Source organism: Rhyacophila brunnea, unplaced genomic scaffold (genome assembly GCF_057557595.1).
Source record: "Rhyacophila brunnea isolate RB1 unplaced genomic scaffold, BYU_Rbru_1.0 scaffold_17, whole genome shotgun sequence".
NCBI classification, from domain to species: domain Eukaryota; kingdom Metazoa; phylum Arthropoda; class Insecta; order Trichoptera; family Rhyacophilidae; genus Rhyacophila; species Rhyacophila brunnea.
Genome location: NW_028232827.1, coordinates 37,887,543 through 37,915,449, shown reverse-complemented (window position 1 = coordinate 37,915,449; position 27,907 = coordinate 37,887,543). Strand labels below are relative to the sequence as shown.

The window sequence follows — 27,907 nt, the reverse complement described above, 5'->3', positions numbered from 1 at the left end:
AAATTTATTCCGCATTTTCATAGGGTTATGTCGCGTTTTGGAATTTATAGATCAATACAAATTGTGTAAAATTATACAAAGAATACGTGCGTATTTTTTTCTCGATTTTGACCAAATGTGGACTTATCGCTTTTTGGAATTAGACGCCCATATTAAAAATACTATGATAATTTTGAAGATCGTATGTTAATTTTATTTGACAATTTTTTGCTATAATGTTGATGAATATTCAAATTACCTATATAAGCTTTTTATTATTGTCTTTATGTTTATTATTAGAGATTATTTCACCTAGATAAGTTATGATTCATTTATAATTTTAAAAAATTCAGTAAAAACACACTCACTGTCGGTATTTCCCTAAATATAATTATTTTATAAGTTGAAATATAAGTGTTTTATTTTATTCTTATCCGCATGGTACCTACAACTCTTCTTGTGAGTGAATTGTGCTGTTATAAAAGATGGCAGTCACCCAAAAAAACCAGGCTTCATTGTGGTTTTTTGTCTTGTTTTTTTCTTGTCAAAAAGCGGAGGGGGCAGGAGTGAAATGGTGGAGTACAATTATCCGACCACAATTATTGCCAAGGTCTAACTAAATAATTGATAATATATTAGCATAGAATAGATGTTGTATTTATTGATTTATTAGGTATTTTACAACACGATGGCAAGCAGTCTTTGTCTCAAGTGATCATATTATTACAAGTGTTTATGATTTTTTTTACAATAAATTCTGTTAAATATATAAAATATAATTGTAACATCTAGTATTTGAATGGAGACATTACTTACATAAATGAGATTTGTGGTCTAAACTTACTTACGTATAATTTAAATGAATGGTTTAAATTAATAATACGTGTGAGTAGATTATAATAAAATGGACAGAGCTGATAATTTGGTCCCGTCCCAGTGGAAGGTAGGTATGATTGGGAATGTCAACAGAGAGTTTGTTCCCTATATAGATAAAATTTTATTTACAATTTATCGCATAATGCTTAATACTGATTACAGTTCGTCTTTGCTGGAGGTACAGCTGATGGCGTCATTTTCTTTGATGCCTAGCGTATTCCAGAAGCCGTCTGTCTGGCTGAGGTCAGCGCTTTTTTTCATCGACGTTTTGTGCGGACCTAATATCTCCAGGTAGTTCATTTCGTCGTTTTCGATGTTGAGAGGATTCCATTCTGCACCACCGATGTTGGGGACCCTTGAACGAAAAAAAAGTTCTCACATTTAGTAAAATCAAATCTAAGGGCTCCATATTCTATGGCGCTCGCCAAATTATGACACACGGATAACCTAGACATAAAAAGCAGATCGGTAGGGAGGAATTTTTTATGCGAAGCCATGTGGAGACCCAAATTGTGGTTGTATGGTGTAGATGGTTGATTGGAAATGCAGAGGGCGTACACCGGACTGGAACTGAGGACGACTTTGGATCCCGGATTATGCCTCCAGTGATGATGTCTTTTACCAAATCTGCTCTCAGATGAATATTATAGATATAGACAACCTGATTTGGTGGTATTTTGAGGCTGTCCTTCAAATGAAAAAATCTTTTATCTTTATTTATATTCACACGTAAATTTATTTGGTTGCATGGTGGGCAAGGATACCATGTGGAATTATGGTGGTTTTCAATATAAAGTCAATCTGTGGATCTTAACTATTAATCGTAGTATCAATCCTTTTCTGACGCCCTAGTCTCTACTTATACTATAGGTCTGTTATACGAGTATATAAAAAAAAATATATTTGAAATTTTTATATTTTGATAACCAAATAGATGATCGAATTATTATTTTATCCATATTCATGAGAATGTCTCGGGGGTATAGTAATTTTTTATTCAGTAGACGTTCGGTTTATGGAGGAATAGCTTTAAGGCTATAATACCTCAGCTGAGGCATGGTGTAAAAAGATCGTGACTAGGCGATCCGCGAAATGCGGCTCACGGGTGCAAATGACGGAAGCTGAACGAAATATAATTTGTCATAAAAGTTCAACATGCGTCCTTTTTATGTTATGTTTATTATCATATTCGTAATAATAATAGTATATTCATTGACATGTTTTCTTTTTAAGTACATACGTAAAGTTTTTTAGTCATCTTTACACGATTTAAGAATATTTTCATCCTCCGCCATGACAAAACGAATCGATGTGCAGACGCCTCGACTATCGCTCTCCGAATGACAACGCGGCCGCAATTTCGTTCTACATACAGTTGAAAATTATTTGCCGTTTCACTTATGTACGCTAACAGTAAGTTGTAAGTTGTCACGATTCAGACTACCTAGTATGGATGTTGATGGGTTTCTTTTGATTGCTGGTCATTGGCCATTTGCTCAACATATCTATGAGCGCAATATGAAGAATATTATGCATGATCGGTAAACCAAATGTTATGTAGATATAGGGGAAACGGTAATATTACATTATAAAATACAGAGTGGCTTTTTTCATAATAACTCACCCTTTGGTTGCAAATGAAACAAACAGTTCCACCATGAATTCAATCATCTTTCTGTCGGTATCCGTGGTGGTGGGATTCATATAAATTGTCTTCAAGATATATCCGGTGTCGTCTCCGTGACTGATACCTGTAGATATTAAAACAGTCAATTAATGAATTCCATTTATTACCAAAGCATTGATAGCTAGAGGCAGCAGGTTATATGAAAGCATGGTGAAGCAGGCAAGTATGGTAAGGCAGGCTGGTAATCAATTTGTGGCAAAATTTCCACGTTAACATTTTATTATATGGGTACATTATATTGACTGAAGTAAATCCTTCGTGATGCCCTGCATTTTTTTAATCGCGTCGCTATTTCTCGTAAGTTGTCGGCTATTGGCCTGGTTCATTCAGTTGTATGAGAAAGCCGATTCCTTGCCCCTCTTTTTATTTAATACCTCTATGATTGATAGGTATATTGGTATATTATTCTATATAATATCCAACAGAAAAATGGGTACTTTTCCCAGAAATAGACGTCTGATAAAAATTCTGTAAGAATCACCTTTATTGCAATGTAGATAAAGTTCAGTTTAAGGTACATACAATACGTAAGTATTTATAGCAATTCTCTTAAAAATAGCCTATAAAATAATTATTTCAAAATGAAGTGACAGTGAAATTGTCCCATACAAATTAACGGAGTTTGGGAAATGACCCTTCTTATTATGCAGGTAGAGTTAATTTTTCCAACACCTTTATCTAAATTTATCTGTTTAATATGAAAGAATAAAAAGAAATATGGAATAATTCTGGCATACTAAACTTCAGGGTGGACTAAAATTTCGTAGCAATTTTATTTTTCATAGACTTCATCCATATTATAGTAATACGTCAACGCACCGAAGTACGGTAGGTATAGGTTAATTTTCATTTCTGAGGGTTCAATTATTTAAAAAAAAAATGTACATACTCATAACAATCTATGAATTCGGGACGTCTATAACATGATATTTGCATTTAAAATAACTGGTTATAATAAAACAATTTAAATATAAAGCAAAGATTAATATTAGAAGAGAAAAAAACAAAAAAATTATGAAAATGTTAAACAATAAAATAATAAATAAGAAATTATGCATTAGTAGAATTTAATAAAGAGGTCAACTTGGTCTGGAGATTTGTATATTATATAACTAATATTAATTATGTTTGAAATACGTACCATAGGATTTGTCAGAGTTGCTCAAAAACTTTCCCAAGCTGCCAACGCCCTCATATCCAAACTCGTAATAGTAAATCGGCTTCTTTCCAATGGATGCTTGCAGTTTCATAGTTTTCTCTATGTCTACGATAAACATCCTATCTCCCAGAGCCTGATCAGTTAGAACAAAACAAAACATTTTTTTATGATTCACTGTTGTTTGCTATCTTGAGGATATTAACAGAAGCGAAGGGTGGAGGTAGGCTGTTAAGATCCCACATAAATAGTGCACATTAAACTTTGTTGGTGATACGTATTTGTTTTTATTGAACTAATACTGCAATTTATAGATGGTGTTGGTTAGTTTTTGAAATTCAATTAAACCCTACGAAATCAAGCCATAATAGATAATAGTCAAAAATTACTCGTCTATCTTTAAAATATCTAAAATTATGCAATTAAATCACACATAACTTTGGATATTATATAGATAGAATAATATTTGTATCTATTATAGTTTGGTTTAGGCAGGGCTTAATGCAGTGGTTTCCAAACTTTATGTTATTACACCTCCCCTTTAAAAAATCTAATCTTGGCGCCTCCCACCCCCCTATATTTCATTAAATAAGACACCTTTTTAAATAGTCAACAATGTACTAATACAAAAATGAAAAAAAAATATAAAAATTAACAAGGTTTTACTACTTATATTATATTCATTTTTAAATTTATTTGTTTTTCATGCGATGAATGCGCTACACACACAATAGCACAATCAATTTCAATAGCAGTCAATTCAAATTCATCATTGTTCATTGACAAATGGATTCTATCATAGGCCCCACATCCTGAAGCGGGCCCACCTACCTATCGCTGAGGTTAAGGGTAGTGGTGCTCAGTGGCGCACCCAGGATTTAATATTGGGGGAGCCCAAGGAGAAGAATGTAAATTACTCCCATAGGCTCTTTCTCTTCTTCATATAATTATTTTTACATATTTTCACCATACATGGCGGCATATTTGTAGTTTCTCCTAGTTTTTATTAAATTGGATGAATTTAAAAAGATGAACCAACAATATGTGTAGGTAATATTATATTGTATTCTTAATCCAACGAAGACAAAGAAGTATGAATGAAAAAGTGTACACAATTTTGGCGTATCGCCCAAAATATACCAAAACTAAATATGGATTGATTAGGCAGTGTTTAATTGATTTTTAAAAACTAACCAACACTATCTGTAAATTGTAGTATTAGTTCAATAAAAACAAATATGTATGACTAACAAAGTTTAATGTGCACTATTCATGGTGGATCCAGCCTACCTCCACGCTTCGCTACTGGCTCATAGTATAGAAATGAGCCAAAATCACAATATTCCTTGAAATGCTCCCACTCAACCAACACTGTGTTTATTATTAGTAATGAAATAAATAACAAATACTTAAGGGCGGACGTGCTCAGCGTGGGTCAAAATGGAGCTTTTTTTCTATTTTCAAAGCATGATCCTGGACATATCTTAAACATTGTAGGTAATCTATTTATATAATTTTGAAGCCTTATTATCCGTTATATTTATTTTAAACATTTGATGACTGCATTAAGTATTTTTATTACATAAAATAGTATTCTTTTAAACCTCTCGCTCTAATGTTTTAGAATGTAGTCATATTTCAGTACATAAATATGTGCAGTGGTGTTAAGATTTTTTACATTTATTAATTTTTAAACGCATTTATAAAACCATCAGTATAATTTATATCGATATTATTATAGTGAAATATTTACGATAAAAAATTATATTGATAATCTCTGTGATCCCAAATTTGACAAGAATTGGGCATTTTATTTTTCAAAAAATGGGCAAGATTAACACATTTAAAGTTAATTCTAAAGATACTGATTATAAGCTATGTCTTTGACCATTCAAGTGTGATAAACATCCTACGAATAATGATTGCTTTATAATAATTATTGACCTAATAATAAGGTAGTGTTTTTTTGAAATACGGCCGTAGTCATAAATTGACAAACTATAATTGAAGTAGGGAGTAAAATGATGTTAACGCGCGTGTTTGAACATGTACCAACCGTTTAAAAAATAAATATTTTTTTTTCGTTTAGGTAGGTACATGTTCTAACTAAAGCTAACTTTTAGCAATATGTTTACTTTGTACAATAGAGTGCACTTCTCCCCGCGACTTAGTTATATGGAAGTATCGGTTGCACTATGCCTTGCACACAGCGCTGATTACGTGATTCCCTTGTTTGCACTACAGTGAGGAGTGCTCGCAGCCGCAGGATTGGTAAAAAAAATAAGTCTCTGACCTTCACGATGCCCGGGAACGTTTCTATTGTGATCGGTTTTCCGTTTGTGTAGAAGTTTTTGATACTCTGTGAAACTTCGGTGTGCTTCGACGCCGGCAGCGTGAAATTGAAGTCGAAGACGTGGCGGGCGATGTCAGCCCATCGCTTCTCCAGGTCTTCGAGGAGTCCATCTTTCTCCAGAAAGACTGAAAATGAAGTCAATCAATATTGATTAAAATATATTTTAGTTTTATCATGGAAATTGGCAGATATGTCAATAATTATTACTATGTGTCTTCTTATAGGGGCATGGGTAACCGGGCAACAGTATTTGGCCATTAGGCCGTATCAGGTCATATTACAGTAAAACTGCTGTTGGCTACAAAAACAACACAAAAGCGAGAGCAATAATGACAAAGAAAGATATGCGAATATATTATTAACATTAAATTTATATTATTTTAGTAAAATTTTACATTGTATCTATAATTACACGAAGCCACATGAAAACGGGTTGAGGGTCGGCCCTTTTTCACCCTCATGCTTTTTCACCCATCTGGCTTTGACTGCTCTAAACAATAATTCATGTTTATAGATTAGATAAAATTAAGTCGATTCGATATTTTTGTAAGCGAATTTAATATTTTATAATTAAAATACGCTGACAACATAGACAAATTTAATATAAGTAATGCCATAACTCAGCTGTAATTTATGTACAAATAATTACTAGGTATTTAGTAGTAAAGTAGATTAGACTAACATTAAAATTTTATTATCGATGACAATATAATATTATCCAACAGGCAACAACAGCAGGTAGGTATATACATGTACTAATTATATAATTAGGTAGGTACTTATAATAAATAATCTCTGTAAAATAATTATGCATTTCGTGCGGTGGATTGTGACTTGGGTATAATTATTTGTTTATTGTAGGTGGTGATTGAGTACCAGATGATATTACAAATTACAATAGATAGTTTTGAATTATTATACGGTATGTACCTATTCTATATATTATACATAATTAAAAGAATGATTAACGTAACTCATCAACCTTTTACTGAGGATTAAAGTAGTACAAGTAACAAATAAGGAAAAGAAATGAGAGCAGTTTTCACATCACCACACACCTATTTATGGGCGAAAAATGATTCAAACATGTAATAAATCAGGGTTTACTATTGAACTGTGACCCGACAGAAGATGAATAAAATAATCATAAATAAGATAAACAAAACTACAGATGCAGATAAAAATTAAATACATTTAATATTTTATTTAGGGGGCTTTGACCAGTGAACGCCTTCCGCTTTCCGCCCTCCGACCGGCCGCCGTACTCGCTGCGCCTGCCCTTACACACGCAAAACCACAACCCGCACTAATGGAATGTTACAATTGTATTATCTCGAAAAGTTGAGTGACAGCAGCCATGTTTTTTACATTTCCGTCTGGTCCACGAGGAATATAGTGAAAGTTTCAGATCAATAGATTAACATAAGTAATTTGTAGAACATTGTATGGGGGGGGGGGGTTCTACCATATTAATGCAATCTTTAAATTTCATTGTTAGAAAAAGTTGAGCGATGATACACAGCTTTTTTTACATTTCTATCTGAAAACAGTCCATTATTCTATTAGTGACGGTTTCAGATCGACAGGAACGTTAACAAAGAGGTTAGTTATTTTGAATAACATGTTTGGATTACTGGACCGCCATCAAATTTTAATAGAATGTATTCTATTAAAATTTCCATCCACCTACCGAGAATTTGAAGTTTTTGAGTAGACGAAAATTGAGCGTAAAACATGACACATAAAAATCTGACTTTAAAACGTTGCAGATTTTAGCTTTTCTTTTTATAATTTTAATGACGATGTAAAATTCTTTTTTCCATCTAATTGTTTAATACCTATAACAAAATAAATTCATATATATTTTAAAAATTACAATGTTTAATAAGAATAAAGAAAATTACCACGCAGGTGACTTTTTTACCTATACATGGAACAAATTCATGAGAAAATGCCCGTTCAAATGTTATAGCTTTATGTCCTGACTCCCTTAACCGTATAAAGAATCCTTCAATTGCTAACATGTACCTATTACATTTTTCAGAAACGTTTTATACCTACCTATTATGTTAGCTGTTCTATTGAGACTGAGAGAATGCTTTTTGATATTTTTTATACAATTTTATAATGCACAACATGTTTTTATATGTCAATGCAAATAAAATTAATGTTTTTATCTTCAATACACTAATAATTGAGGGATGGCAAACATGTAAGTTTATTTTCTTCCACTTTTCCCATAGTTAAATCTTAAATTTATCTTAGCGTGGCATCTGTTCATCTAATCTAATTGAATAAAAGTGTGATTGTGATTGTGCTCATGCCTAGATGTATTTTCATACATTTGTAACGTATCGTAATAATATGTTATTATCAAAACATCTCAAACAAAGACGAAAGTCATGTCCAACTGCTCAGAGGTTCAAAAAAGAGGTTCTCATCAATGGCACACAGCTCGAACAGGTGACAAGCTACATCTATCTGGGACAACAAGTGTCAATAGATGAATGTATATTTGATGACATTGTTCGCAGAGTAAAGCTAGGCTAGAGTGCTTTTGGCCGCCTGGATAATGTTTTCAAAAGTGACCTTCCACTTTGCCTAAAGCGCAAAGTGTTCAACCGGTGTGTGCTTCCCGTGATCACATATGCGTGTGAAACATGGACCCTAAGTAAAAGATAGATCCAGAAACTTAGAGTAGCAGAACGTGGTATGGAGAGGTGCATGCTGGGCATAACGCGAAAGGACAAAAAGAGGAATGAGTGGATAAGGAAGCAGACAAGGGTTTGCGATGTAATAGAGTTTATTAAAAGCCTTAAATGGAGATGGGCTGGACACATAGCTCGAAGAAGAGACAATCGTTGGACAAATCTGGTCATCCAGTGGTATCCAAGAAGTACAAAACGTCCACAAGGTAGACCTAGAGGCAGCTGGATCGATGCAATGATAAAGTTCTGCGGAGGTACGTGGCAACGCAATGCACAGGACCGAGAGAAGTAGAAGCAGCTTGAAGAGGCCTTCATCCAGCAGTGGATAGATTCAGGCTGATGATGATGATGATCTCAAACATACGTATTGTAAATATTTTGCGACCCACTCAACGTGCCAATCGGCCCAATTTTGGGTCATATCCTTTAGAGCAGTGCTCCGCAACCTGTTCTCACCCACGGCACACCACACTTAAAACATTTATACACGAAAACATGGACTCCAGGCCAGAATCGTAGGCGCCCCCACCCCCTACCAATCGATAAGGTTGAAGACAGTGTGATACTTTAAAATAGCGTTTTTCAAATGGTGTTGGAGGTAAAATTAATGGTATTGATTGTATATTTAGCGATTTTTTATATTTATTAATACATCCACTTAAATTATGGTTAGTTGTCGGGTGAAGAATAATTATTTGTTGAGTATTGACACAATATATGTTTTTCACAATCATATGTTTAAAATATTATTGTCAGTGAAAGGAAACAGCGACTTTTTTGCGGCTAGAGCCCTCCACCTTGTGGGGGACACGCACCAAAATGACTTCACATACTTTATGTTTTTTATTTGATAAATGATTAAATATACCTACATAACACCCGACGAAGAAACAAATGTACATATTCCCATGTATTTGTATTATCAATAAAATAACTAATTAATGTGATACTTGAGCTTGTTTCAATGAACGTAAAAGTTTAATATATATTGACTTGATATTTGAAAGAGCAACCCGAAGTTCTTGGTCACGACCCTTCAGGCAAGACTGTTTATTATTTTTAATTATAACTTCAGTTAAAAAAAACTTTGCTCACCTAGATATGTCGTAGAAAGCGGGAGCTGAACTGCGATAGCCTTGTCAAAAATACGAGGATATACTTTATTAACCGAAATCCAGAACATAGCCAATGGAACATGGGCGAAGTTCAGTTTTAGCGTTCCGTTGTTCTGTAAAATTACTCTCGAATTTATAGGGAAAGCGCTTCTATAGAATTTTCGGCATTGGTTGCAAAAGGGTTTCGGATCCAGTCGTATTGATAGTATGAAAGTAATGATGAAATTTCTTTTGAAGCAAAGTTACTTAAATGTTTTTGAGACGAATCCAAAATAATTAATTGCTTGTTTCCATTGGTGGTCTGGTAGGTCCTTTGGTACATTTGTAGATATCCTTGTCTTCACTCCTTCTAATTTATCAGACCACGTCAATATATTTTCATTCTGACCATTCAATATTTTATTAAGTTCATGCATGTGCTCAAATGTAGCCATGTACGCAAATTTGGCTATTAAGCAAATATTGTATAATATAGAAAATAATTTGTGTTTTTTAAGCATTGCTCCGCGGCACACCTAGCATTGTCTCGCGGCACACCGGTTGCGGAGCACTGCTTTAGAGTTTAGGTTAACAATTCTCAATATAGATGCTTTCAACATCTCAATCCTCAGTGGACTAAAAATATGTATAGCATTGTTAATTGTCTTCTTAACTGTACGTAGGTACTACATACCTAGGTAGGTACATACTAATATTATTGAATCAGTGATGAATGAATGCCCTGTATTTTCAATACTTTCAAAGCAATCTATAAAATAGTCTTACTGGCTGCAGGGTAGAGTCCCTCGTGCGTCGTGGTGGAAACAAGCCACGGCACGTCCTGCGCTCGACCACTCTTGATAATGGTGTATGGGTGTTGGGTTATGAAAGCATTCTTCGTGTTGACCGGCTCTATCACTGGTGCATATGGAGAGAATGGGGAGTGAATCCAAGGCTGTAAGGTGTATAATTTTTTAAATCTTAATATACTCATGTAACATAATTATTAAAAGTACCTACACTACAATATATATATACATTTTGATAGTTTGGACAGGAATCAAGAAAGAGTAGGGGGAGTCGAGTGAGATAAATATATATAAAAGATGAAACAACAGGTGCGATATAAACATCGTCGGCGATAGCGACCACCTCGTGGATTCACTTTCAATTTCACGATTCAATTTTCACCATATTTGTCTTCTGAAAGGCATTGGTCCAAACGGTTTCTATCGTAGAATTACAGAATTATAACATTTTTTAATATTTGGTGATTATATGAATTACTTCACGATGGCCGAGCGAGAGCGTGAGAAAATTAAAGTTTGCTTTTTCGTTTTTATCGTAGGGGGCCTCAAAACTTGTCATTGCATCGGCCCTGTACGTCACTAAACGTGCCACTGAGTTTAACTTCAATAAATTGTACTACAGGCAGTTGATGGGTAGGTATACAAAGGTACGATTAGTAAGTAAGTAATGACGTAATGACTAACCATGAACAGAGATGTAGTTTCAACGATTGCTGCCGCAGGTCTATGCCGTAGACAGTCGATCATTTCTTTTGTGGAGGAGGTGGGGCATCCGAGGTTTTCCCCGACCATCAGCGCCTTCTCCAGAGCGTTCTCCTGCAGCGCCCAACCGCACAGCGCTGTCCCGCTCTGAGAGATTCCGCGGTGGAATAATCCTGTAATGTCAACATAGTTTTCTTAATACATACTTCTTAAACATACAGTGTACGTCGCATAAATATTTTGACAGAGGGTCTCGTTACAAATTGATCAGAGGTCCCCGGTGATATCCCGCGAGGGTAACCACGCCATGCACTGATTGAGGGCGGCTATGAGATTTATTAATGAATCACAACTTTTGACAAGATGATCGCTTTTGTTTATTTTTATAACATTGCATACCTACTATATTAACCATCATTACAAAATTGATTATATTGTCAATCTTAGTAGATATTAAGTACCTACCTAGATATAATAATGTGCTTGCTGTATATACCTATACATAACGTTCAATACCTATGTAGGTTCCACTTTAAAAATCATTAAAAATATAATAATATCATGGTATAGGTAATACACATAGGTGATGCCGTGTACACGGAAGTTAACGATACACTGATTGATTAACTTACCTTGATGTTAAATTACAATTTACAAGAAAAATATTTTTGTAAACAGACTTAATAAAACACAACACATAACGCGCACGAATTTTTTCCTTAGTTAGTAGGATTGCATGGTAATTTTGAGCGTTTAACATTATCCAGATATTCTATAAAATTAATATATTATTAGATAAGTATAATAATATATTATTATCTTGTATGTAATATGTCACTGTCACTATATTTCTTGCTCAGAACAACAGGTACCTACCTACATTCTTAAAAAAAATATAGGCATAAAATCAAAACAAATTAAGTTTTGACGGATATCTAAACCAACCAATAAATATTGCAGCAATGATTGAAATAATTGATCACGTAATGGATACGTATTCTCAGTCTTTCGACTTTGCTCACAATTCTCCTCCAGTTGAAGCTGGAGTCTGGACTAGGTGGATTGCCGACACAGATGCACACGTCACGTCACATTCTTAATTTAATATCGTATAACATTCGAATAACATCAATTTATTGTCGTAAAACGTATGCCTTCAGTTTTAATGAAGTAAGGCGTACAATGTTATGTAGTATTACTTAATCTGAATAAAATAATTAAGTATTTATGAAGGTATTTATTATGTACATACTAAAAACAATTGCGCCCGAAAAGACTACACACACGGATGCGAAAAACATGTAATTAATAATAGATATTAAACATGTATATTAACAATATTATTGTAAAAAAATGCAAAAAATGTTTGGAAGCGTGGAGTGGCGTTACTATTATTATTTCAAGATGGGCATGGTGGGTGAAGAGTCAAGAGACAGAGGCGCCGGGCTCGAAATGGACCGGAACGCGCCGGAGCGCCGTTCCGGTTCATACATCTCCAAAATTATCGCTCCGTCTCGTGGAAATATTAATTTGACCGCCTGAGCTAGATATGTCATATAATAAAAATCTAACAGACTTATTTTTATAAAAAACATATGCAATTAAATAACAACCTTAATATTTTCATAAAATTATCGAGCGCTCCGGTTCGTAAAATTTTCCATTTCGAGCGCTGCAGAGGCGTAGTTATACATAATGTTTGTTACCTTTGGAAAGCGGCGAAAGCATGTGATAGCTGACGCTGGCCCCGCCGGCCGACATCCCGGTTATTGTCACGCTGTTCGGATTTCCTCCGAAATATTTGATATTATCCTTGATCCACGACAGAGCCATGGTCTGGTCTTTCAGGCCATTGTTTCCTGGGACCACTTCGTCTTGCGTGCTGAGGAATCCTGAAAGATATAAGATATAACTATAATTAGTCGGCAATGGCGGATTGTTTCTGCTAGTTTTGTAAAAACAATGTGAAAAAATTAATTTTAAACGATTTGTTATGTATTGAGAAACTATGATAACTTATACAGAATTACAAAAATATGCCTTAGTATCTTAGTAAAGTATACAATAATTCATAATATGCGTAATATAATAAAAATAATATTGGTAAATGAGTAAAGAATGTAGGCAGGTTCTAGGTAGGTATGTAATGGTACGATAATAATATCATACACAGTAGGGTATACCACTTCTACAATGTAGATAGGTTCTTATTAGGCTTTGAGAAAAACACATACATATTGTGTCCTCACTGGGAATCGAACCCAGACCTCTCGGATGGAAGGCCAGCGCATAACGCGCTGCACCACGAGAGCCGCCGTGTATAACATAATATTATGGCTATTGAAATCAAGTCTTATTCAGGTTAGTCAGAAGTCCCAACACAGACAAGTTTAATACATTATATTGCTATTGCGGTGTTCCATCAATTTAACTAGGGGTCCACAATATTTCCAAGCGAAGATAAAAGCAATTTGTAGGGTCATCAACAGGGTCGGTCCTACCAAGTAAGAGGTCCAATTGAGCGTGAGCAAGGAGGAGCAAGGCCCTAACTATAGTTTTCGTAAAAAAATATATTTATTTATATTAATTTTATTTTATATATTGGTAGCTAATACTCAAATAATTGATTGAAATTAAAACCCAACTTTAATCTACCGTTTCATTTTTTTTATTACGACGTCACTTGGACTCGATCGCCCTCAGACCGGGACTGTTAATCGGGATCCTATAACTGAGGATCGTGACCCGGATGATTTGGCCGCCTGACATCCTTCTCCGCGACGTGGCCCCATCCCTCGCGGCGTTCAGCAGTACGCCAGGCCAAACCTTTAGTTAGGCGAACTCGTCCACGTAACTCTCCGCATCCGTCTTCAGCACCACATTTAAAAAATGCCTAGTCTCCGGGTTTCTCTTGAGGCCAAATCTCAGAGGCTTCTTAATATTCAGATATAATTTAATAGTTGTATGACGGTTTGAGCTGTATCGAGCCCCCCTTTTAAATCTTCTGACGAATCGATTGCGTCAAAGAAAATCGCCGCTGATTTTTTGCCACTGGGTACCCCGAATACCAATATAGTATTATTACGACCTATGTCCTATGAAAATCAGTTTCGTCTTGGATATGTGTATCTCTGTTATTGAATTAATATGTACCCATTTATATTATTATATTATGATCTTAGAAATAGAGACCATCAGTTGTTTATTCTCCCAAGGTGCAGAACCAACCTGCCACTGGTAATGCCAATTGGGAGAGTGATAACTATGTTCAACGAAATTGCTTCGGGTGTTGATATATTCCACCTACGTGAAAATGAGTTTAGGTGGATGTTGTTTTATAAATTCTTAAAATAGGGTCTGCTTAACTCATCCGGTGTACTTCCTTGTACCTATCTAATTCATCTACTGATATATCTCTTTTTTTATGTAATAATGTCATGTTGTGAACGCCTTAAACTTATAATTTGTAATGTCCACAATATGTTAAAAAAATAAATGAAATGAAATTATTATCCACATCCTACAATAATAATAAAAGAACATCATATTGAATAGGTGGAGTGATGGTGATAATGTGATTGCTTACCTAATGGCCCAAGCCTGTAGTTAACGGTGACCAGTATGACATCCTTGGTCAAAAGGAAATCAGGCAAATATTGAGTTCCGGAACCAAAGACGAACGCTCCTCCGTGGATGTATACGATCACCGGAAGATTGGCCGATGACTTCGGATTTGCGGTATACACGTTCAGATATAGACAATCTTCTTCGCCTGAAATTGCGGCATTAACATTGTTTTAGCAATTGAAGTGGAATTTACTTAGTAAAAGCACATTTTAGGTATTATTGTTATAAATTACGGTATAGCCCGGTGAATCACTACGAATATTTATAGGCGTTGTGAGACGAACTCATACCTAGTATCTATCACCAATTTTTAATCAAATTGCAATTTTATTTGTACACAGGTATGAAGAGTTGAAATAATAAAAGTAATATTTATTGTTAATAACACAATATTACAAATAAATAATAACTGTATACTCTAAATCGACAATAGCTAATTTATAAAATTACAAATACAATTAAAATTCATTCGGCCATTCCACGGAGAACTTTCAGAAACCCAGCGGCATGAGCCGATAGTTCTATCGTGATGATCGTGATATTACGTAGATTTTAGCGACGCCACTGTGAGTTTCTGTTACTAATTTGTGAGTTTTTTGTCAGGTAGCACGCTATTATTTTACAACGTGATTATTGACATTTTTTATTCGTCTGCCGTCAGGTGAGTGATTGAAATGACGTATCTTTGCATGTTTTGTGTAATTATTTAAGAAAATACCTACACTTTGGGATTTTCCGTAGATTTTATATCAGATAATTCGATACAAAATACAGTAGTATCAGTGTAAACAGTGTTTCCCAAACTTATAACCAATCGATACCTCTTTAGAGACACTATATCTTACTGTAATACTTCACTTATTGCGATGAATTATTGCGATGAATTATTGCGATGAATTATTGCGAGTAGTTTGTTATGTTATGCTTATTGGTATTTTGACCTACAATAATTGAATAGCTTTCTTTAGGCGGCTCTCGTGATGCAGTGCGTAAGGCGCTATCCTTCCATCTCGGAGTTCTGGGTTCGATTCCCGGTGAGGTCCAAATATATTTACATAATCTAATTCCTCAAGCCCGGGAGTTTTTTTTTTGGGAATTTTGGGAAATTCTGCTCTAGTAACGTTAGTTAAATGGTTGACCGTTTTGAAATAATATTTCAGTTTTTCCTGAAATAAATGGAGTTTATTTTTTAAGACAAAACACATGTTTTATTATTAGAAACTTTCCGGACTGCCAATACTACGTAGGATTAAGGAGGACAATGAGGTTGCATTAATATGTTGTCATATGAAAGTATAATATTGTCCGTATAATGTTTTTTAATATTCACGAAAAACCTCTATTTTGAAATCATATAAATTTTGGTCGAATTAACCGAATGATTAGAATAGGTAAAAAGCACCTAGCTAAAAAATAACAGTTAATACTAATAATCTTAACTTAACAGAGCATAATATTAGTGGAAGTGAAGTGCGCACTTCATAAAAATAGATTGTCGATACAATTTACGATACGATACAAATATTTTCTAACTATTTATTACTTCTCATTTTATTCTAAGATAAAAAAATATGTTGTCATGATCGATTGCATCAAAATAATAGCTTAATACTTTGGACGCCGAAGACGCACCTGGCGCGTAATGACCAGGCGGTCGATCGATGTAATGTAATTAAAAAATCATTATCTAGTCAGCAGTGAATGAGTTAATGACCACTGACCACTATGTTATGTAGTTTTAGTTCACAATATAATAAGTACGTCTTTGATATTATGATATAGCACGCATATGCAAAATCATATTACAATGCTTTGAAAAAAATTGGTGCCAGTGTAAATTGAATCTAGCCTTCCTTGTCCGAAATTTATCTCGGCCAATCGGTCCTCTTTGAGGGGAGACCGATACAAACTGATGTCGATAATAAGTTTGATCTCCGACAATTGATTCCAGATATTATCGTCGCTCAGCGCCGTGTTACACAAAAATTCTTAGCAATCTTCATGTTTTATAAGTCGAACACAATGTAATAATTAAGTAAATACCTTTAATATTATCAGGGTCATATGTCAATACTTTCTGGTGGTATTGAAAACATACGCTGGACAGCCGTTTGGCATTCCACACTCCTTGCCATGGTTTTGCCTTTTCGGGCTCCTGAAATGAAACATAATCATCGTATTTAGTATGAGAGCTTAAATAGTTTTACCAATAAATTATTAATATTACGCGAGTAGGAAGAGCCTCCCCGTCTACGCTGGAGGCGGGCATAATCTACGGGCGGGTTGGCCCATCAGCGCAGTGCTACGGCGTAGGTCGTAGCGGCTATGCAACACTGTCACATCGACAATGTATTTCCGTTAACGCAAGTAAATATTATGATTCGTCGACTAATGTGACCATGTACAATAATAGGCACATTACTGTGTAATTTCAAGTGATTTCCACGACAATTTTCTTATAATAATACAATTAATACAGAAGTGAGATAAACCAAAAATAACCACAGTAACAAGTGTGTCGATGGCATTCGAAATTCAATAAAATATACTAAATAAATACATTAAAAAATAATGTTGTATTATGGAATAACCGCCAGGTACCTAAAAATTAAACAGAAAAAATAGTGCAGTCAGGTACCTACATAATTAGTACAATTTTCAGTGGGCAGGTACACTGATTACCTATAATGTTTATTTTACACGAGTGAATGGATTATATAAACAATATTTTGCAAACAAACACAAGCTGTACTTATAAGTCGCTGAAAGAAAACTCTCAATTTCGATATAAGGTTTATTGACAGTATGCTAATTTTTAACATTTCACAATCGAAATAGAATAAACACGCCGCACATTCTACTTATCGTTTTACGATAAATAATCAAATAAATAAATAATCGTGGCTTATAGGACTTGAACATCTGAAGATAATATGCGTAAGTAGTAGTAGATAATTCTGAAATTAAACTCGCCGACGTGAGTACACAAATATCTTATTATAGAATTGAACATTTTATACGTGAAAGAAGTCCATACGCATTAGAGGTACATCTACGCATCTACTATCGATACTCGCAAGAGTCGCGAGTAGGTATTAAATGCTGTATTGCTGCATTTCTGCCTGCATTAGGGGGGTAGGCACGCCAGCAGAGAACCTAGCGGAAAAATTCGAAGCTTGCAATTTGAGATTTTTTTTTGATAATTTACAATTTCAACTGTATTAATTAATTAATATGTATCTGAAAACCAAAAAGATTTTTATTTTTTTTTAGCATTTAAAGATAAACTTACAATTGTAAAAAAATGTAATAAAATTTGAATTCGTTGCAGGGTCACATCTTATTATTACATTATATTATACTAGCTGACCCGGCGAACTTCGTACCGCCTCAGAATCAAGAAATCTTGTGTTAACTTATTAGCTGAATTAAATTCAGTTTTTTATTAAGTTAAAATGAATACTCAAAATGAATTAAGTTCAATAAATGTGCAAAAATCAAATCAAAATGAAAAGTATTTCAATTACATTGAAATGAATGTAATTCACGTGGCAGCAAGGTATTTGCTTTATTGAAGCGAATCAAAATGATTCGCGTAGCATTGTTGCACTACTTTCTGTTAAACTATTTGCGGATGGGTTGCACTCGGGTCGATTCCATTCATTGAAGCACCTTGTGATATACGACATTTGTCGTTTTGTTGTCAGGTGCGAGAACGAACAAAGGGGATGGTTTGCCGACACGTCGTGAACATGCTACGTACAATTGACCGTGAGAGAAACATTCATTTTCTAGATTCAGGCCACAAACACCCAAGGAATGGCCTTGTGATTTGTTGATCGTCATGGCGAATGCAAGACGAATCGGAAATTGAATTCGTTTAAATTAGAGTGGCATATCGGTTGGGATCATCGGAACTCTCGGAATTAGAACTTCTTCACCTTTGAACAATCCTTTGATTATCGTCGCGTGAATCACATTGCCCATGAGTTTTCTCACCACCGCGTTCCGTTACATAGTTCTGGTTGGTTCAGATTTAGAAGCATGATGACTACTGAGCCAACCTTCAGTTGTAAATTGTGCGGTGACAAGCCAGGCAGATCCAATGAGTTTAAAAATTCAGTTGGATAGTTGGTTGCTTCGTCTTCGTTTGTTGCACAGTCGATTGATTTGAAGGAATGCAGTGGACCAACGATTTGATTTTGAATTGTGAAATTTTAGTGATCCACATCTTTGTTCTTTGCCGCAAGAATTGCTCGTTCACTCAACCAATTGTGATTTTTGTGGTTAGCAATGATGTTCGGGAACACTTCGCTGAGACGAAATTGCAAAAATTCAGCGGAAACGAAATCAATCCGTTTGATTCGTCAACAGGAATACGGCCGTTACCGATAGTCAGCAATTTCTTGGAGAAATCTTCGGCAGATGGATCGTTTAGCAATGCGACTCGCATGTTTGCCGTCAGCTGAAGTTTCTTCACATAGCCACAGAGTCGATGATTTGAGGCAATCGTTTATTTCATCGGCAGCTGTCGATCTTGGAATGACTGGTAGTGTTTGGCTGAAATTGCCAGATAGTAGAATCATTGTGCCTCTAAAACATCTTGAGTCATTGTGCAGATCTTTCATAGTTCGATTGAGTGCTTCCAATGCGCGTTTGTGAGCCATTGTGCATTCATTCTAGGTGATGATTTTACTTGCTACCAAAACTTTGGCCATTGCTGAGTGTTTCGCAATGTTGAATGTCAGTTTTTCAGTTGTTTGAAGGTTTAACGGCAATTTCAACGCTGAATGAGCCGTTCGGCATCCGTATACGTGGCCGCTATCCCAAAAGAAGCAACTGCTACAGCAATTTCGGATCTCGCACGAACAGTGGCGAAATCATGAACATGAGGAATGTCTTCCCAGTTCTACCGGGTGCATCGAGGAAAAATAAGCCACCATTTTCATCATAAATTGCCTTCATTAACGTATCGTACACTTCCTTCTGTTGGGGATTCAACAGTGGTACATTCGTTTGAACTGATTGGTTCAATGCATCTCAATCATATTCACGTACACGTTCCAATTCTCGATTGAAAGCGTCGTTCATTCCACGATGTGGCGTTGGCATTTCTAACTTGACTAACAAACTGCCGCACATGAGGTAACACATGTCTTCGATCAAAAGCAAAGCCTGGTTATGTATCTCCTCATTCACCTCGAGGTCGGGATTCCCTGAACTGACACGAATTCGATGTAAAATGTCTTCTGACATGTCATCCTTGTACTTGATCTACAGTTCAAGTGGATTCGATGGGAAGCATGTCGAAATAATGATAGCAAATAATGTGCGTATCTGACTTGGAGATGCAGAAACAATTGTTTCAGCGATTGTCATATCCCAATGAGTATCGTTTTCAAGAAAATTGAGCTGTTGACATGCAGCACGAAACGTTGGGCACACTACACCATCGGAACCAGCATACAACGCCATGTTCATTCTTGTCCGTGTTTTGTTTCTGTCATGTATCAGAGATGGCGTTGAACACGGATTTTTTTTGTGATTTTCTTATTTTTCCAATGCGCGAGGAAACTTCTCGAGGCCGAGACGAACAAAAAAAAAATCATCGAAATTAGTCAATCAGTTCTCGGGATATCATCAAACAAGCTGTTCCATACGAAATGTATGAGAAAATGAATTTTCTTCATATTTTTTTTCCGTGAATTTTTTCTATGTTTTCATAGTTATTCTGCTATTCGGGGCAGAGACAAATCCAACAAATCAAAGATCATAAAAATTGGTCCACCCGTTCTTGAGTTATAAATAGTGTAACTAACCCGACTTTGTTTTATATAATAATATAGATGATCATATTTATTTTTAAAATTTAGTTTATTAAGTTTTCAATTTTTCGTCGTTTAGATATTTGACTAATTCATCGTTTTAATATTTTTATATTTAAGTATAAATGTAATATAAATGTGTATAACTTGATTTTTTTAAAATCCACATTTTGTATATATGCCTATTTAATATAAAGAGATATACTAATACTATCAACCGAAGCAATTTGAATTTAAATCCATTAGAATCCATAGTGAGATATTTTCAACGGGTTCATGTATAAATTTGCAATGCAATGGGATTTAGTGTCAGAAGGGTGTAATTACAAAAATACAGTTTTGAGATAATCGAGAAAACAATTTATTTTTAAGGGCGGACGTGCTCAGCGTGGGTCAAAATGGAGCTTTTTTCTAGTTTCAAAGCATGATCCTGGACATTCCTTAAACGTTGTAGATAATCTATTTATATAATTTTGAAGCCTTATTATCCTTTATATATTTTATTTTAAACATATGATGGCTGTATAAAGTATTTTTATTACATAAAATAGTATTCTTTTAAACCTCTCGCTCTAATGTTTTAGAATATAGTCATATTTCAGTACATAAATGTGCAGTGGTGTTAAGGTTTTTTACATTTATTCATTTTTAAACGCATTTATAAAACCATCAGTATAATTTATATAGAAGAATTAAAAAAGAATGATATTTAAAATTTTAATTGAAGTCATCGGTGTTGGAAAGTTATGGTTTACTGCGCATGGAGGCCCCAGACACTGACTAATTTTGAGGCTCCCTGCGGTCGAAATTAATCCAACCAACTTTTAGTAAAACAAATGCATATAAACGTATTGTATACAATTTACACAATATGTTTTATTTGCGCAAGCAGACGACGTAGGTATATAATATGTATCAGCTTAATTTATTATTTGTTCATCTTTTATGTCATGTTTGGAGATCTCCTTCTGAAATTCAGCCTGCACCATTTACCTCCAATGAGTGTTAAAATATAGTACCTAGTAGAGTTGTGCTGCTATGATTTTCCTCAGTCATGAGGTCCTGATAAAAAGGAAAAAGAAGTATTTTCCATTCACGTAAACAATTTGTAATTTTTATGTTCCTGTGGGGGGGGGGGGGTCTGGACCTGAAAACTCCCGCTTGTGTATGCGCCTAAACAATAATTACGTACGTATACAAATTAAAATACTTGCAATACTGTAGTCACTTTCATAATATTATGTTTAATAATAAATCTGAATGAGCATATTATTCTAAATTCATATATAGATAGAGCACTGTGCCCTATTGTTATTCACAGATTTCCTCCATTTAATACGTCGATGGTGATTCATAAAAATATTTTTTACACGAACAGTTCAAATGCGTGACCGTCCAAATCTTTTTGCGGATGTACTACAGATTGGGAAGCGCTGGTTTAAATAATAATATTGCATAGGTATTACAAAATCTGTGCCTAACTAGTTTTGCTATGTAACGTAAATTTAATATTAAATTCATGCAGCGAGTTATACTCATTTACTTTTCGAGCTTTTATACTACTACAAAGTCGTCGGTACTTGCCGAACGGTCTATGCCACGAAGCGCATAAAAAAATAAATAATCAAACAAATACAAATAAACAACTAAAGTTGTAAAAACAATATATATTTGGATAAAAGTATAATATAGTGATTTCCATGGCTCCTACACCCTGAATCTATCCCCCTACCTATCACTAAGGTTAAAGGCAGTGTGACGCTCTATGGTAGCGTTCAAATGGTGTTAGAGGTAAAATTAGGGGTATTCAGTGTATCAGGGATGGCCAGTGCGTCGATCGCGAAGTTGTTTTTGGTTGATAGCGGACATAATAATATTTTACTATTTCTTATTCAAACGAGTTAAAACTACTCGATGTTCCAGCTCTTAAAATCCGCTGGGTCTTATCTCTTCTCTTACATATCATTATCAAGAAATACACTCATGCGAAGAACACAAGTGATGAGAACTTGGAAGAAATTCTACAGGAAAATATTAATAAAATAAATAATGTAAATTCCTATCCTTGCAATTTGACGAGTCGGTAGATTACAGGGATATTGCACAACTATGCGTTCTTATTCGATTGGTTTTTAAAGACATGTTTGATCCAAAAGAGAAGATAATATATTTAATGCATTTAAGTCGAATATTAATCGTACTCGATTTCCTATTCATAAATTAGTATCGGTAACGACTGATGGAGTTCCTGCTATGGTTGGGAATCATGTTGGGTTTATTACTTTATGTAAAAGTGAGGCAACAGTACCCACTTTTATCAGTTATCATTGCATTATACACCAGCAGGCATGGCTCCCACAAGAGGGAGTCTGACAGGGCTCTAGCCTGAGTGGAGCCCAGGGGGATGAAAGTTCCATACAGCGAACGTGACCACCTAATACTCAGTTTTCAGAATAGATGGTAGCACGGTCACACACGAAGTCGCATGATACAAGGCCATTTCAATGACCAATCAGAGCTCACCCATGGTCCAGCCAATCAACATTCGAGCTTTCGATCAGTCTTTTCAAATTTCATGTCAATTCTACATGATATTTTCAAAACAAAAGCAGTCGTCCAAGTGTCAAGTGTCAGAATAATATTGCTGTTCGGCGTTTTTAAACCATATTGATAAAAGGTTTTGCAATCCGATAGCTGATAAAATAAGTTAATGGGTAAGTCTACTTTTATTATATTATGTTTATAGGTATATACAATTGTATGCCCCTTGAAATTTCTTTGCAGTCGTGGTATCGAAATAATGATAGTACCTTCCTATTGTAATTTTCACGTTTGCAAATCTACCAAGGCAAACATAAAAAATAGGTAGGTATATAAAGAAGATTATGTTTGAGTAAATTACGTACCTACATATATAAAATGTCTATATTATATTTGCGCATTCTTACAAAAGTGTAAATGGCGACCATTGTCATTTTATATTTTGAGATTAATTAGATTTTAAAATTATTGTTTCAGAATCTACATCAATATGTTGTTGATCGTCAAGCGATGAAAATTTATAAAGAAATCTTCAAGCTACACAATATATGAAATACGTAATGAAGTCATCAATCTGACAGGAAGTGCTGACAAATAATTTCCATGGTGGGAGTGCATTACTATTATTATTATTACATAATTATGTCCTCATAAATTTATATTGTTACTCATAATTTGTCAATATGATTATCATTGCAATAAAGTGTACCTATCTGAATTGAAATATCGACTTTTTATTAATTTTTGTCACAATTTCGTTTTTATAATTATAAATACTTTTTTGGGTTCGGATCTATGGTTCTGTCATAGCCAAAGCTTCTAGTCACGCCAATAGATGGTGCCAATTATAGGGGGCATCTTCTTGTATGGAACTTACGAATCTATATATATATATATATATACGTCTGTTATCTATGGTGGAGCCCGGCATAGCGGGTCGACCAGTTAAGTAAGAAAAACACAACCCACAAATTTGCCCGAATAGTAAAAAAGTCGCCTGCGGGCTATTTTTCTCAAGGGATATTTAAATTTTAAAATACATGGCTGTGCGATGCAATTTGATGTGATATGATTATTGAAATTATAATTCATGTAGTATAGTATTTATTTTAAGTATGTTTTCAGGCGGAGGGTTGCATCTTGGCTACTACAAAATTTCTAATATTCGATATATAGGTGAATTGTGTAATTATGTCGAAATTACAGTTAATGTGTACTTACTCAATTTTTTAGAAGTGAAAGACATAATAATTAATATTACTTAAGTACCTATATTATTGTCGTTAATTCGATGTTTCTGTACCGCTATTTTTTATATGTATAAAATATCTGTTTTCAAAATACATATTTTATTTGAATTATAAAAATGGGGTTTTATTGTTCTCGCATGATATAATTACAATGGAGTGATATCAGTCGATCGCCATAAATATTTTTTTCAACTTGTCGATCCTAGAAAACAAAAGTGTGGCCACCCCTGCAGTATATCAACAAACATGAACCAAAAAATGCAATTACACAACCACATATTCTAAAATGTTAATACGACTGAAGGATTTTTTTTACGATTAGAGCAAATTTGTGATGTGCGTTTATCTCACTTATCTGGTCGATCCCCCAGGCTAGTCTTGTCAGCTCCCCCTCCCCCTGGGGGCCTTGGTGATTTTCAAAGTTCAGTCCAATTTTCGTCTGGCAAATCGTCTCAATTCCTTTTCTTAACGGCCCACATGCCCAACGTAGGTCAAAATGGAGATTTTATGGTATTTTCAAAGCATTAGCCTGAACATTCCTTAAACGTTGTAGATAATCTATTTATATATTTTTGAAGCCTTATTATCCTTTATATTTAGTTTAAACATTTGCTGACTGCATTAAGTATTTTTATTACATAAAATAAGTAGTATTCTTTTAAACCTCTCAATCTAATGTTTTAGAATATGGTCATATTTCAGTACATCCATGTGCAGTGGTGGTAAATTTTTTAGATTTATTAATTTTTAAACGCATTTATAAAACCATTAGTAAAATTTATATTGACATTATTATACTTATTGAAATATTTACGATAAAATAATATATTTATAATCTCTGTGATCCCTAATCTGACAAGATTACCATATTTGAAGACAATTCTAAAGATACTGATTATAAGCTATGTCTTTAAAATGTGATAAACATCCTACGAATAATGATTGTTTTATAATAATTATTGACCTACGAATAAGGTACTAGGGAGGGGGGTCTGACAGGGCCCTAGCCTCGGGACTTAGGATTATGGGGGCCGGCGTGGCAGGTCAACCAGATAAGTGAGATAAACACAAATTGCAAATTTGCTCTAATAGTTAAAAAAAGTCGCCTGCGGCGCTATTTTATTGCGTTGATATTAATATTTTAAAACATGCGATTGTAGGATACAATTTATTATTATTATTATGTCAATACTTATTCTTAACCGAGTAACTAACCATAACTCAAGCGGATGTATTAATAAATACTTACAAAAAATCGCTTAACATAGAATCAATATCATTAATTATTTTACCTCGAACACCATTTAAAAAACGCTATTTTAGAGTATGTGGGTTTCATGTTTTGCTGTAGAAATTGGTTTATGAATGGTGGGCCGCGGAATTCTGGGAGGACCTTTAGTGTGCCGTGGGTGAGAAAAGATTACGGAGCACTGGTATAAAACAAGAAAACCCCTACTTTACAGCAGGCTGAAGCATACACGTTGCTGAACAATAATCCAAAATACGAATAAATTAGACTTGGCATTGTCCATAATTGAATTTATGAAATGTCGTTTACCCATTGATCAATAGCACTTTTACTGTAGATCGATCAAAGTAGGTGTGCACCTAGTACCTACATAATATTAGTTTATCAAGAAAATTAATATGACGAGGGGAAGCGAATATAAGTGACATACAACCGAATTAATAAATTTGTTAGGAACCATTTTCATATCACCACATAGGTACCTATTTATGCGTGAAACAAGATTATAAAATATACCTGCTATTATTTTTTATGAAAAAATGTAAGCATTTTATTTATAAGATTTTTGTACTTATATCCCATGGGTATGGTGAATAAAATGTTATTATTTTCATAGCAACCGAAGTATTATGAATATTTTGGCCCTACTTCCTTATTTAAACACCAACCATATTAATAAACATATATAATTACAGGATAAAAAGAACTTTTCATATACTTACAACTTAAATTTTCTGTTGAATCATATAAACTTGACTTGCTAGCTTAAACGATCAAAAAAAATGTACTTGATATAAATAGTACTGAAATGTCATATTGATTTCCATAGTAACGCACGTATAGGTATATTAATAATTTAGTTGCTAGGACCCCAGCCTAGCAACCAATAATGGTGTCGAAATAACTTTTCATACAAAACAAAATTAACTGAAAATGAATTAAATTCTACAAATATGGGGCTAAAAGTATTAAAATAATGCATTGGCATCGTGTTCTGATATATTCTAAAAGTTTCAAATGTCTAGCTAGTCGGAAAGTTAGTTAAAAATCGATTGCAAGATTTGTACTGGATAAACAACCACTGGACAAATAAGAATACGACCTAATAAAAACGTTGTAAAATACACATTGCTTCATCTTTTAATAGTAGTAATATTATTTTTCCGTCATATAATTTAGAAAACAGTTTTGTAGGATTTACAATCGCATCTTATTATGTACCCTACACCCTTCTACACCCACGGTGGCCGCGCGGCTTAAGCGTTGGACTATCACGCCGTGGGTATCAGGTTCGAATCCTGGGTCTGGCAAGTACACATATTGTTTTTCAATTCGTGTGTGAGTCAGGGTATGGACCTAATAGGTTGAGCAAGTGGCTGACATCCATTGCTCGTAAAAAACAAAATTTCTGTGGAGGTCCATATGATCCTATTAGGATCGGACATGGTCGGAATTTTTTTTTTTATTATGTACGTAGGTACCTATATAACTAATCAATTTACTCAACTTTGTTTCTTAACCGATGTACTTGTATTCGTTTAATCTTCAGCACATCAATACAATTAAACTAATTAAAGGGACACATCCCACCCGTAGGTTGAAAAGTGTTGAATAAAAAATTTGGAAAACGATTAAAATGCTGCAGAATAATTACAAAAAATAGTAAAATATACTTAGAGAATTAGTAAAGTTCGTTGAAAATCTTTATTTAGTAAAGAATTATAAATATATATTAGCAAACCTTAAATCTCAATGATCCTATGGGAGGTTTAGCAAACGGAATTCCTTGGAACGACGCGTAAAGTTTTCCATTTAACGCCGTATTCCAATCTCCCACCAATTTTCCCTGGGGTATCTTTAACAGGACATCATCACCCGCTTTTGCACTGCCATATTTGCACAAACAGATAATATTTAACACCACACAGATCAATAAACTTAAACGCACCATTTTCTCGGATAAATTTTTCACAAATCAATTATTCATTTGTTATTTTATTGGCCGTGTGTCGACAGTCAACTGTCTTTCTCGCCTACTTAAAACAAACTGT

The 27,907-nt window shown here is 34.4% G+C and overlaps 1 protein-coding gene across 1 annotated transcript; it reads right to left on the bottom strand.

Annotated features, from left to right (window-relative positions):
- Positions 1 to 174: 174 nt before the first annotated feature.
- LOC147074034 (venom carboxylesterase-6-like) lies at positions 175 to 27,907 on the bottom strand. The gene is made up of 10 exons (XM_085944908.1): positions 27,598 to 27,907; positions 17,035 to 17,146; positions 14,951 to 15,136; positions 13,071 to 13,256; positions 11,347 to 11,537; positions 10,640 to 10,808; positions 5,992 to 6,176; positions 3,684 to 3,834; positions 2,480 to 2,606; positions 175 to 1,210 (listed from the first exon to the last, which is right to left on the bottom strand). The coding sequence occupies exons 1-10, from the start codon at positions 27,805 to 27,807 to the stop codon at positions 1,012 to 1,014; spliced, it is 1,716 nt and encodes a 571-aa protein (XP_085801034.1). The 5' UTR covers positions 27,808 to 27,907; the 3' UTR covers positions 175 to 1,011.

Coding starts and splice junctions, on each gene's coding strand:
- LOC147074034 (XM_085944908.1), bottom strand. CDS start 27,807: ATGGTGCGTTTAAGTTTATTGATCTGTGTGGTGTTAAATATTATCTGT. Junction 10,809..11,346: donor AAACTACATCTCTGTTCATG/GTTAGTCATTAC, acceptor TACACCTTACAG/CCTTGGATTCACTCCCCATT. Junction 1,211..2,479: donor GTTTCATTTGCAACCAAAGG/GTGAGTTATTAT, acceptor TTTTCGTTCAAG/GGTCCCCAACATCGGTGGTG.